The following is a 13010-nucleotide window of genomic DNA, read 5'->3' as shown; positions in this document are numbered from 1 at the left end:
AGTAAAATAAGCAAGGAAGAGGAGTCTAGTGACCCTAAGGGAAGTGAGTGTCTCTTGCTGATTGAGGGTGGAGAGGGGCCTCTTGCTCTGACTCAGAATCCCCCCCTGGAACCACAGTGGCTCTGAGGGTTTTTACTATCTCATGTGAGGGGGCAACTGACAAAGGGGGAGCTCTTGTTGAAACAAATGCTGGTTGATCTTGCCCGCCCTGTCTGGGCATTGTGGGGTCACCTAGGAGGAAGCAGGCTTCTCCTGCAAACTTGGCTCTGTTCTGGCAATGCTGCAACTCACAACTCAGTATATGCTTCGTAGGTGGTCTGAGTGCTGGTCAGAGCGGCACCTCTAAAGGGTAGCAGGTGTCCCCTGGCTGAATGGCCACTTCCAGAGGCACCAGTCTTGAGATGGAAGCAGAGAGAAAGAGCAAGAAGGAGCTGGTAAGAACCTCGCCTGCTCGGTAAGATGATCAGAGGTCATGAATAATGGAGAGAAATGGATGCCTCTGAGTCTTGGCAGCTTGGCTGACCTGGGGCACTGCCCTCCTCAAGAAGGTCCCAGGCCCGGGGACATCTTTCACAGCCTTTGAGGCCTGTGAGGCTAGGGGAATCTTTGTGGGGAGGGGCCACCATCTGCCTTTGGGGCTTCCGGAGGATTCCCAGGGGGCCCCCTTGCTGGGAGGCCAGGTGGGAAACTGATGCCAAGAGCTCAGTGTTACCTGATTCTCCATGAAGGGGGGAGAGGGGACAGGTGGGAGGGGCTGGGAGGAAGGAGGGCGGCCTGCTCTCAGTGCCCATGAATAAGTGATGAAGCCCAAGGAGAAACCCCAGGGCAGGTGCAGGAGGAGGTGGCCAGCCAGAGGGTGGCAAGAGAGGGGCGAGGGACAGGAAGGGCAGAGGCGAGACACTGAGGTTCGGCTCAGAGGCCAGCGTGAGGGGAACAGGAACAGCACTGTGGACACGGGGGTGGGGGCCCAGCCAGACGTGGGCACCGGAGCTCAGGGAGAGAGGGCTGCGGGTCTGAGGAGGCGCAGGGAGGTGGCCACAGTGAGCCGACGAGCGCCAGGAAAGGGCAGCCGCCAAAATGATGCCCCAGAAGAAAAAGAGGAGAAAGAAAGACATTGACTTCATCGCCCTGTACGAGGAGGAGCTGCTGAACTACGACTCCGAGGACAACGAGGACGAGCTGGAGCACGAGTACTACAAGGCCCGAGGTGCGGGGGCCCGGCCCGCGGGCCAGGGCGGGCGGCATGGCACCCAGGGGCGTGGCCCGTGCTCTGTGGGAGGAATTGGAGGTTCCAGACCACCCCCTTTCTCACGGATTATCCTGCTGCCCCTGTGCCGCGGCCCTTGGAGCAGATGGCGCAGGCGTTACACCAGGCCCCCACTGCATGAGAGGCAAGGTGACCTGCCCTTTGTCCAGCTTTAGTGGCACAGAATACACTAGAACTGCAGTGCCCACCTCTCCAGGTCATACAATCCCAGGAGCCCTTTTCCAGCCTGGTCTCCGTGCTTCATGCAGAGCCTGATCTGACCAGGCTGTGAAGGGGTACGGTGGGGGGGAGGCCTGACCCCTCATCGGATGCCCAGCAGGGACTGGGGACTTCTTTCCACTGTGGCTAGTGGAGATGGGGCCTCAGGCTTTTTCAAAGAGAGGCTATGGTTCATGGGTGAGGGCAGTTCCTCCAGACCCCAGGGCTTTGTCCTTTCAGTCTCATGGGGCGCATGGGAGCTGCTTTGAAACGCTCCACCTTCTTTCCAGGTAAACTCGAGAAGGCACATCAATCTGTCTCCTGAGACAGGGCACATGAGGGCAAGAAGATGACTCATTCCAGCATCTGAGATCAAAAGGGAACTCGGGGGCCCTTAGCAGCATTTCTAAGGCGGCCTCCTTGGAAATGTTGCTAATGGAGATGACGCAGTGGTGATGATGGGGATATTGATGTTGATGATGAAACAGTGTGGATGATGATGGTGGTGTGATGGTGATGATGTGGTGTTAGTGATGACGGTGTTGGCGATAATGATGATTTTGATGATGATACACCTACTATTTATAGAATGCATATCTTTCATCCAACTGTGGAAGTGTCTGCGAGATCAGTTATCAGAAGTGGAAATGCTAAGTCAGTGAATATGATTTTTGAAGACTTTGCTTTTATTTGATTTAATCCCTACCATAATCTTTCAAGGAAGAAATTATCCCTCTTTCAGAGATGAGGAAATTGAGGTTCAGTAAGAAATGTAGTTGAAACCACATAGCCAGGAATAGTAGAATTGGAATTTAAATACTGGTCCATTTAGTCCCATAGTTCATATTCATTTCGTTGATTGTTTTGTTCACTCATTTATTTCCTTATTCATCTACCTAGGCAGTTACTTATTGGGCATCTGCCACTTACCAGGCTCTGTACTAGGAGCAACTAACTCTATGTTGTTGTTGACAGTTCTTTGTGCAGATGAGGGGACTTTATGAGTTGGGGTCTTCCCTCTGGAGTCAAACAGAATTTTGTGTTTTGCACAATATATTTGTCTTCCACAAGGTAGTTCTTTAGCTATCTAAATTTTTAATTTTTTAATTAAAATTTTAAAGTTGAGAAATAATATATATGCAGCACAAAACTCATAAAGGTACAATGTGATGAATTTTTACATATGTGCATGCTTGTGTAGCTAACCACCACTCAGAACAGGACACAGAACACTTCCAACTTCCAGAAAGCTCCTTCCTTGTCCTTCCCAGAGGCACCAGCTTTCCTGATTCTATCACCACAGATTAGTTTTTTCTGTTCTTGAACTTCATATAAATGGAATCATGCAGTATACTTTTTGTGTATGTCTAGCTTCTCTTTCACTCAACATTACATCTGAGAGATTTATCCATGTTGTGACATTTTATATAATTTGTTCTTTTTGCTGTTGTAGTTGTGTACTATTGCATTTTGTAAATGCATCACCATTGATTTAATGGTGATGAACTTGGGTAATTTCCAGTTTTTTAGCTATTATGAACAAAGCTGCTACAGATCTTGTATACATCTTTTGATGGACACATGCACTAATTTCTCTTGGATTTATAATTGGAATTAGAATTTCTGGGTCATAGGGTAGATATTATGTTTAGCAACCAGGGCTTATAACAATTTACACTCTCACCAGCAATGTATGAGAGTGCCAATGGCTCCACATTCTTGCCAATATTGTCAGCCTTTTTAATTTTAACCATTCTGGTGGGTATCTAGTACCATCTCATTGTAATTGTAATTTGTATTTCCCTGATGAATAGTGATGCTGAGCACTTTTCCACATGTTTAAGGCCATTTGGATAGCCTCTTTTATAACATGCCTGTTTAAGTCTTTTGTCCATTTTCCAACTTTATTGAAATATAATTTACTTTACAATGAAATGCCTCTATTTTATTTTTTTTTATTAAAAAAAATATCTTTATTGATTTCAGAGAGAGGGAAGGAGAGGGAGAGGGAAAGATAGAAACATCAATGATGAGAGAGTCATTGATCGAAATGCCTCTATTTTAAATGTGCTGTTTGATGAGTGTTGACACATGTATATATCTGCACAACCATTAGCACAATCTATATATAGAACATTTAAATGATCCCCCCAAATTTCCCTGTGCCCTCTCAGTCAATTCCTCTACTCCCAACCCCAGAAAACCATATTCTGCTTTTTGTTAAATAGATTAGATTAGTCTTTTCTAGACTTTCATATAAATGGTATTATAGTGTGTAATGTTTTGTGTCTGACTTCTTTGCTTAGCATAATGTGCTTAAGATTCATCCATATTGCACATGTCAGTAGTTCTTTCCTTTTTATTGTTGAGTAGTATTCCACTGTATGTTTATACCACAGTCTGCCTATTCATTCACCTGTTGATGGACACTTACGTTGTTTTCAGTTTAGGGTTTATGAATAAAGCTACTGTAAACATTTGTGTGCAGGTCTCTGTGTAGACATGTTTTGATTTCTCTTGGGTATATACCTAAAAGTGGAGTTTCTAGGTTGCATGGTAAGTATATGTTTATTTTTTAAACAAATTGTTGCCCATTAAAAAATTGTATGGTCCTTTTTTCTTCTAGATTTGTGTGAATTCTTTATATCTTCTGAGTATGAGTCCTTTGTTGGATACAATCCAAGTATCTTCTAGTCTGTGGCTTACCTTTTCATTCTCATGATGGTCTTAATTTTAGTTAAGTCCAATTTATCAATTTTTTTTTTATGATTAGTGTCCTATTGAAGAAATAGCTGTGTACCCTTAAATCAACTATTAAGATAGTTTCTTCATCCCTCTCCTGTACCTTAGACTCTTTTTTCTCCAAACCAAGCATCTCCAGGCCTCTATATCTCCTCTCATGTAATGTGGTTCTAGAATTTTGGCTATGCTGGTCATTCTCCTGTGGACACTTGGCTTGGAAATGCCCTTGTGCATATGTAAGCCATGTGGCTAACACTTCAGGTCCCAGAGTTATCCAAGGGAGGGATCCAGGAGTTGTTTGCAGATCAGGCACCCCTGTGGTGTAGACTATGAAGAATTAAGGCTTTGGTTACCACAAGAGACAGAGAATCATGCAAACATACTGCTTCCTTTCTCCCCTTCACTGTGCCTTGATGTAGACCTTCATTAGAACTCAGGGCATAAAAGGAAAGGCATCCACAGCCAACACAACAAGCTTCAAGGGAACAAAGAGAGAAGAAATCAGTTCCCTTGCCAAAGAGAGAGACCCCCTTGGCAAAGCTCTGCACCACAGAGCCTTGGGTTGGAGTATCCTGAGATTAATGACAATGCCCAGGAGGTCATGGGAGGTGAGGGCTGGCAAGGCAACTGCATTGTGCAGAGGGCAAAGAGGAAGGTGAGAGATAGGTATAGGCTCTGAAGGTCATGTCTAGAAGGGCATCTGTGTGCTGAGCTGGAAAGACCACAGACTGGGCATCTGGAGGCCTTGGGCTGGACTCCGGTATTGACACTGTATAATGTGTGACCTGGGTTGTCCCCTGCCCTACCTGTAAAATGAGTGTGCAGCATTAAGTGGGAGATTTGGGTCTCATAATAAGACTTGGTGTTGGTCTCACCCTGGCTCAGAAGATTGCAAGTTGTAGCAGGAGTTCATAGAGTTTTTTTGTGGCTGGGCATCCCCTACAGGGCTGGCAGGATCTTTGGCTACTCCAAGCCCACATAAGATTCAGGCTGTTTTCTGAGCTTGCCATCTGTCTTCTCCTTTCCTCCTCCAGTGTATGAGGTGGTCACAGCCACAGGAGATGTTCGTGGTGCAGGGACAGATGCCAATGTCTTCATCACCATTTTCGGAGAGAATGGGCTCTCCCCCAAACTCCATCTCACCAGCAAGTGAGTACCAATGGAGCCTGGGTCCTGGGCCGGTAGTCAAGGTTGATGTGATTCTGGAAGCCAGGGGAGAAGACAAGTGAGTCCACAGGCATATTAGTGGTGTGAGCCTCTGCTAACGACATACCATGTGTCAGCTGGGTCTCTACCATTAACTTCCTGTCAACCTTCCTTAGCTCCTGTCCTGATTTTTTGTGTACAGTAGTGCCTACTTTGGATTGTAGAATTCCCAAAAATTCATATTAGTTGTCACTTGATGTGGGAGAATGAACACTCATGATCAAGAAGCCTGGGTCTACGTCCAGCTTTACCACTTAGTTGCCATGTAACTTTGGCCAAATCTTTTGCATCCAAGGCTTTGGCTTTCTTGTATATCATTGGACCTTTGGGGAGAGGATACAAGATCATGCATATGAGGGAGCCATGAGCTTAAACTCTGCACCTACATCTCACCCAGGCAGATTAAACCTGCCTGCCACTCGAGTCAGCACATGCATTACTCATGTGTGTATTTGTGCAGATGTGCTTGTGTGCATATCTGTGTCCTCTATTTCACTGTAACCCATTGAGGGCAGGGGATGTTCTCTTTTCTATTTGGTCCTTCCCCCACCACACATGTGCACACACAGACATACACAGTAACGCTTAGCAGAATCGCTGAATTCCAGAGACGTCTAGGGCCTTACGGATGGTCTGGACAGCTGGCGCTCAGTCTGTGCTGAATGGCACAAGGGACTGATCATCTGGTCCTGGGCCCTCCCTATCCTTCCTTCCGCTGGGGCAGCTCAACTTTGAGTTGTTCTATCCACTGAGTTTCTGAGTCAGACTCTGTTTGCACCAAGAGCTCCACAGCCAAGAGAAATTTGAAAACCACTAGATCTAATTCAACCATCATGGGGAATCTGAGGCCTAGAGAGGAGCAGGGAGCAGCTCAAAGTCATGGAGCTTGTTGGTGGTAAAGCTGGTCCTCAAACCCAGGTTCTTGATGTAGACACTCTCCTTGAGCACGTGGCCTCGTGGCCCTGGCAGGTATGTGGGAGGCTCCCCTGAAGGCCTCCTGGGGCTCCAGGCTGTGACCTCTGGGGTTTATGGCTTGGCACCTCCAGGGGTGCCAGGGGAAGCTGTAGAAGGGTGGGGTCCACAGGCCAGGACATCCCCAAATTCTAGGCTTAGCAGACTGACCAGGCCCTTGTTGCGTGCTTACCCTGAGTGTGGGCTGTGGGTAAAGGCTACAGCGTCGAGGTTGGTGTAACATCCTGTTCTATCTGTTCCTGCAGAACAGGGTACGCGCCTTGTTGTACTGCTCCCCTGCAGAGTGACGCGCGTGTGGAGCCTTTCCCTCCAGTGACGGGGGCCCGGTAAAGAGCATACATGAAATGCCCATCCTCTTTGCCATGTGACCTCCCGGAGGGCTCTCCTCTAGGGAGAAGCCACTAGACCTTGGGGAGTCGGCTGAGTTGGTTTTGAGAGTCCCCAGCCTGTCTTTTTTAAACAAAAAGGACCATTTTCTTCGTTCATGGTGGCTCCTTACTGTCTTTCGTTCTTTCACGCATCCAGTATCCTCAGACTCTTCTCCCTCCCCTTTTTCATTTGTCAAAATTACTCTCAGAAAGGGCCCCCGGGCCACCTTTTAGAACCTGGTGTAAAGGTTGGTCACCGGGAGTCTGAGTTCCACCTTCCTTCTCGCAAGTGTGTGGTGGGGAAGGAGAAAAGGCCTCATGGCAAAGGGGCCTCAAGCATGAGACCTCATGTAGGCAGCCAGCCTCTCCGGGCTAGCCCCACATGCAGGAATCAACAACCCACCCCGCAATTACCCCGCAGGTCTGCTGATGGTATCTCCCATGTCTGCATCATGCTCCAGGTAGGGAAGCAGGGCTCCAATCTGGCTGGTCCCGAGGGCTCTGCAGAGCCATGGGGAGTGGTGGTTTCAGGGATGTGAGCATGTTTTGCAATATCAGTTGTATGCCCCGGAGAGGTGAGGGGTGATGGGTAGAGATGCCAGGCAGGGCCAGAGGGTAAGGAGAGGCCTGCTTTATGCCTCCAATGTCTATCCGTTCTTTATAAATAGCCAGAGCTCAATGAATGATTTGGGATCAGTGTGGCTAGAGCAGAACTGTAATCTGGGCCTTGCATGGTTAAAAGGATTCAGATAAGAGAGGAACAGAAAGAGGGTACTTTAGAAGGAAAACAGCTTACAAAAATCTGAAGGCTTCAGGGCCAACAGCACAGGCCTGTGGGGGCTGGGAGGGGACCTACTGGCTACAAGGAGGGGCAGAGAGGAGGCAGGTCAGAAAGGCAGAGAGGACCAGACTGTAGAAGGTCTTGCTCGAAAGCTGATCAGTGGAGGCTCAACTTACTATGTGTCCAAGAAAGATTAATCTGACCCTGGTAAGCAGATAAATGAAGGAGGAGACCAGAGTCTGGCTGCTGCAAGATCAGAGAAAATGTCTACAAAGAGAATTGCATAGATAAAATCCTCACCAAGACCCTTTCCGTTCAGGATGGAGACTTCCGGTCTGGGAGGGGAGCATTGTTTTCCAAGGAATTCCAGGTCACCCATGTAACCCAGATGCAGATGGCCATGGAGGTCACCGTGCTCTGTGAGACGTAGACACAGTTAGCTCAGACCAGCCCGCTGGTTCCCAAATCTCTCATCTCACTGTCTACTGCTGTTTCCTCCTCACTACACAGTGCCATCCCAAAACAAAGCCATGTGTCAACTGGAACCAAGCTTACACACACACACACACACACACACACACACACACACACACACACACACAGACTACCAGGCTTTTTGGAGCATTAGATTTCACTGATCGCTCGGGTCACCAGAGAGAGTTCACATGGCAGCAGGGTAAACAACTTGCAATGGAATATCATGCCCCTTAGTCTCAAAATTAAGCCACCACCTTTCCTGAAATTTCTCCCTGACCCATTTCTCCACAGCCTCTGGCCATGTCTCTCACTCTTTCTTTCTCTCCTGCTTCTCCCACGTTCTTTTCTCTCTCTTCCCTCAATTCCTGCTCTCTCTTGTGCCTTTTTTCCTAGGCCCCAGGAACTTTCACCTTCCAACTCCCAAATGGCTTATCAGAATATATTTTCAACACAAAATAATTCCTGCTGCAAGAACTTTGGTGCCTGTTGGTGGCAAAGGGTGTGACATGTTCATTTTGATTCCCCATAAGCTGACCTGCACCCTGACACCCACATCAGTTAAGTTCCAACAGCCATGGCTCAGGGGTTTCCTTCTTCATCACCCAGGACTCCCCCAATTTTGGGTCACATGTTCAGAATATGGCAAAAGGATGGGATCTCATGTATCTTCTGCAGCATGGTTCTCTTGTTGAGAATTCACCCTCTGAGAGTGTCAGAGAATGCCTGGCATTTCAGCCTGCTGGCTCTGCCCGGTTGGTGGCTAAAATGCCCTGTGCAACTTGTAAAGGCTCCCCTGGGTGGGGACCCTTGCTGGGTGGGGGGGGGGCTGTGTTCTGCCTTAGCCTTCACTTGCAGATCTACCAGGAGCCTTGGAGAAGACGCAGTCTCCCAGCAGGAGATCTGAAGTAGTCTATTTCAAATGTTTCCTTTGACCAGGGACCCCCTGTCCTTCGCTCTTTCCACCCCACCCCCAGTCAGTTTTCTGAAACCCACAGGCACTTGCATCTGATTCACCAGAAGGAGGAATTCGGAATCTGATCCCCAGTGGGCAGAGGTTGGGCCTTGTTAGGGATTATCCCGGCCCATTCCCAAGAGAAGGGAGTCTGTATAGCCCTGCCTGAATCCTTTCCTCTCCCTCCTCAAAAGAGAGAGACCCCGGGATGCAGAAGGCCTACCTCTTGTCTGCCAAGACAATGTAGGTCTCCATGAACACCGTGGACAATTGCTTTGTCCCCATGATCACCTGGATGGCTGCAGTGTGGTCCCAAGATGGTGTGGAGCCCCCGCCCCCCCCCCAAAAAAGCCCCATCCTCGATCTTTCTCCCCTGGTCTCCCCTCTTCCACCTTGCTTTCTAAAATTTGTTTTCCAAGTGATTATAAAGCACCATGGCCAAGCATTTAACAAACAAGCTGGGATGTACAAATCCACATTCCCTTTGGTCGGTGCACAGGGAATTCTGAAGGCATGGAGCCCCCTCACCAAGTGCAGCTATGGGTGCCTCTCTTCCAAGAGACTTGTCAGAGGTTCCTCAGAAAGCCGGCTGCTTTCCTTCCAAAGCCACACCTCATCCTTTCCTTTCCAAATCAGCCTCCTCTTCCCTTAATCATCTGCATTGGCTGTTTCCCAGATTCCACTCACCCTGAGAGCATGAAGCCAGCAAACCTCAAACTCACTCCAAAGACTTCACCACAGGCAGCTGCACACTGGGTGGAGAGGGGGCTGCTGAGACAGGGGCTGTGCTTTCTTCATAATTACAAAAACAAGACCTGCTCCCTTTGGAAAACTAAAGAATATGTACAGGCCAGAATGAATAGCCAGCCCTTCACGTAGCCTTACCACCTAAACATGATATTTCTGTAGAGATCCCTCAGTCTGTACTGTTTTTAAATGAAGTTGGTGTCCTGTTTTATTGATTCTGTTTGTACATTCTATTTTAACCTGCCTTTTTTTAAAAGACTCCATCATAAACTTGTTTCTGTTTTGTGAAATCTTCTTTTATAACAGGATTTTTAATGGTTGCATAATATTCCATCATATGGCTTCCCAGGGTGACTGTTTCTTAGGGTATTTATTTGAGGTAAAGACTGTTGTCTATTTAGTCTAAAAATCAATTTTCTTGTTTCATATTTTATAACAGAAAACACCTAGTATTAATTTCCTTGTTTCCTACTCACATAATTCTGGTGCACAGGTTTGGTGTTCACATGTTTGTCCCAGTCATTTAACCACTACTTTGACTGTGAAATAAAACACAATGTGTATTATTTACCCCTGGACACGAGAGTCTGACAGGTGCACTCAGCCATCCTAGGAGTGGCCCCTGGTACTCAAGTGAAACGGAGGAGGCTCTGCCATTCTCTCCCCCCCCCCCTCTGTGCCCAGATTGCACCTTTGGGGGCTCTTTTTTCTCACAGGGTCACCTCAGTGTCCATTTCCATCTGATTGCATGAGTTCTGCACTGCTTTAGGGGAGCCATAGGCCCAGGTCGCATGAGGTTCCCACCACCGTAAGGAAACCTCTCCCCAGGGCAGAGTGTTTGCCTAAGTGGGTCTATTTTCAGAGTCACAGCTTCTGAGTCTCTAGAACCTTAAAAGCCTCTGTTACTGAGAGAGTTGGAGCCTTGTTGCCTTGGGGAGAAGACCCTCGACCTCTCTCTTTACTTGGAAACACATTAATGGCCAATAAACAGGCATGTATCTCTGTGCCTTTCTTTCCCCATGGGCTGTGCTGGTGCGAGATCCCTGGCCTGGAGTACGGAGGGAGGTCTGCAGCTCTCAGCCCCCTGTGGCGGCCTTACTGTGGGGGCAGGAGGAGCTTCGAGCAGGCCCTGGCTGGAATGCTGGGGTCCTGGCCCACACAGAAGACGGAGCAGATGTCCACGTGAGATTCAGGCTTTCACTCCTGAAGGACTCCATGGTGAGGCTGCAAAAGCCCTCCTGTGTCTAAGCTGATCGAATCTAGGATGCTCCCAAGGCTGAACTCTCCTGAGCACCTCACCGGGGAACGTCTCAGGTGTACTTCCTTCTGTTCACACGATCTGCAGGATGCCAGATACACACTTCCTCACCTCCCCACTTCCCTGGTTATTGCTTTGGGTTGAGTGTTCCCTTTCTGTTGGAATGGCAGGACCATGGACCCCCACCCAAGGCCCGCATCCACTGGGGGCTGCCATTGCAACTCTCCCCAGCAAGAGTAAGGCAAGAAAGGAAAGGTCAGGAGGCCTGCAGACCTGAGAGCACCATGGCATCCATCACTCCTTCTTTCTTCCTCCACTGTCCCAGCCCAGAGCATCCAGAGGGCACTGGATCATGGCTTTGGAGAGCCAGGGTCTGGTCCCAACTCTGCAATCAACTAGCAGTTCAACTGTTTGTAACAAGGGGCTAATATTGCCCGTTATGCTTGCCTTACTGGTACATGACAAGGATTGTGCTAACCTGGTGTGACATCAAGGAATGAATACTAACCTTCCTTGCCCCCTGCCTCTCCAAATCACATCAGAAAGGAATCTCAGAATGGGATCGGATGCTTATAGCACATCTCAGGAGGGGAACAGTGGAGGAAGAAGGGGAATGCCAGCTCTCGGCTTTCCTCCCGGGCCTGTGAGCCAAGTGCTGATTCTATGCTATGTACCTGTTCATTGCAGGAGCAAATCTGCCTTCAAGAAGGCCAACGTCGATGTGTTCCGGGTGAGAACCAACAATGTAGGCCTCATCTACAAAATCAGGTGAGAGTCTGGTGCCTGGTGAGGCTGGGATGAGATGGGGGCAAGTAGGTTAGGAACTGACTTCCTTATTGACACTTGTGTCAATGATACTTGTGTTGATGACTCTCCTGGTGTCATCTGAAGAGAGACCAAAGGCCCAAATCTTTTCCTTCCACCCTGAGTCACAGTTTTCTAAACTTCTCCATTAGAGATTCAATTCTGAGTTAAGACAAGTTGAGACAATTTTTCACAAACTTGGGAAACGTGCTCCTAGAGACACTAGCACAGCGATTAGGAACAGGCCGAGTCTAGACTGCCTCAGTTCAGATTCCTGCCCTGCCATTTACTAGCTGCGGGACTTTGGACAAATTTAGTCTCCAAACCTCAGTTTCCTCATCTGTAACAGTGGTGAGTACTTGGTGAGTTGTACTTAGAACAGTAACTGGTGCAAGGTGAACACTGGGTGAGTGTCAGAGATGCCAGGATGTCAGAGTGTTAGTAGGAAGATTCAAGATGTTGCAAGATGGTTTCTGACAGAGAGGGCTCCCAATCTTGTCTTGTGAGTGTGTTGGGAGGGATAACTCTCTCAGCCTGGTTGCAGAGGAAGAAGCTTCCATTAATCCTTTTTACACCCTCCCTGGACCCACCCCCACTCAAGTTCAGGCCCATTTGTCAGAATGTCAAGATCATCTGTGGTCTGATTGCACCCAGACTAGGGCCTGTACAGGAGTCAGATGCCACCTCAGTTCAGCCTTGATTTTCATTCTTCCCACTAGGAAACATAAGACCATAAACTCTCTTTACTGGTAAAATAGGGACACATGAGGCCACTGGTACTGGTTGTGTGGGGAAGGGGTTACCAGCAAGGAAGAGGCTCTTACGGGGAGGGGGTTAGGAATAGGGTGTTAGTGTGTGGGGAAAGGCCACCACTAAGTTGAGGTCTTACTATGTGCCAGGCAGAGGCATGCATCCTGTGTATGTCATGTGTGTCATTCATCTGTTGGGGTTGTGGGCTGGCATGATCTGTGCTTGTCCCATTAAGACCTATAAGAGTAAGTAAGGTCTCACTGTGATGGGTAGGGATGAGATGCTTGTTGCAAAGTGAGATCATCCAGGGGTCACATTCTGGGGAGGAAACTGGGACTGACAAGGATGGGGGGACTATAGGAAGTGAGGGAAATCAATGGGGACTTGTTTTGAAGAGCCTGGATCTATGCTGTCCTATATCGCAGTCTCTGGGCCACAGGTGGCTGTTGAGCAAATGAAAGGTGGCTGGTCCACATGTGCTGTGCGTA

The 13010-nt window shown here is 48.3% G+C and overlaps 1 protein-coding gene across 2 annotated transcripts in view; it reads left to right on the top strand.

Moving 5' to 3' along the window:
• Window positions 1-1077: 1077 nt before the first annotated feature.
• The window catches only part of LOXHD1 (lipoxygenase homology PLAT domains 1), a 136092-nt gene continuing 124159 nt past the window's right edge, over window positions 1078-13010 (top strand). For both annotated transcript variants that reach the window (XM_016225121.2, XM_016225120.2), the window contains exons 1-3: window positions 1078-1207; window positions 5242-5356; window positions 11656-11736. In XM_016225121.2, the coding sequence (XP_016080607.2) occupies window positions 1078-1207; window positions 5242-5356; window positions 11656-11736 (326 nt within the window). The remainder of the gene's footprint in view (window positions 1208-5241; window positions 5357-11655; window positions 11737-13010) is intronic.

Source organism: Miniopterus natalensis, chromosome 7, assembly GCF_054644295.1.
Source record: "Miniopterus natalensis isolate mMinNat1 chromosome 7, mMinNat1.hap1, whole genome shotgun sequence".
In the NCBI taxonomy this organism is placed as follows: Eukaryota; Metazoa; Chordata; class Mammalia; order Chiroptera; family Miniopteridae; genus Miniopterus; species Miniopterus natalensis.
This window is presented reverse-complemented; position numbering and strand designations above follow the sequence as displayed.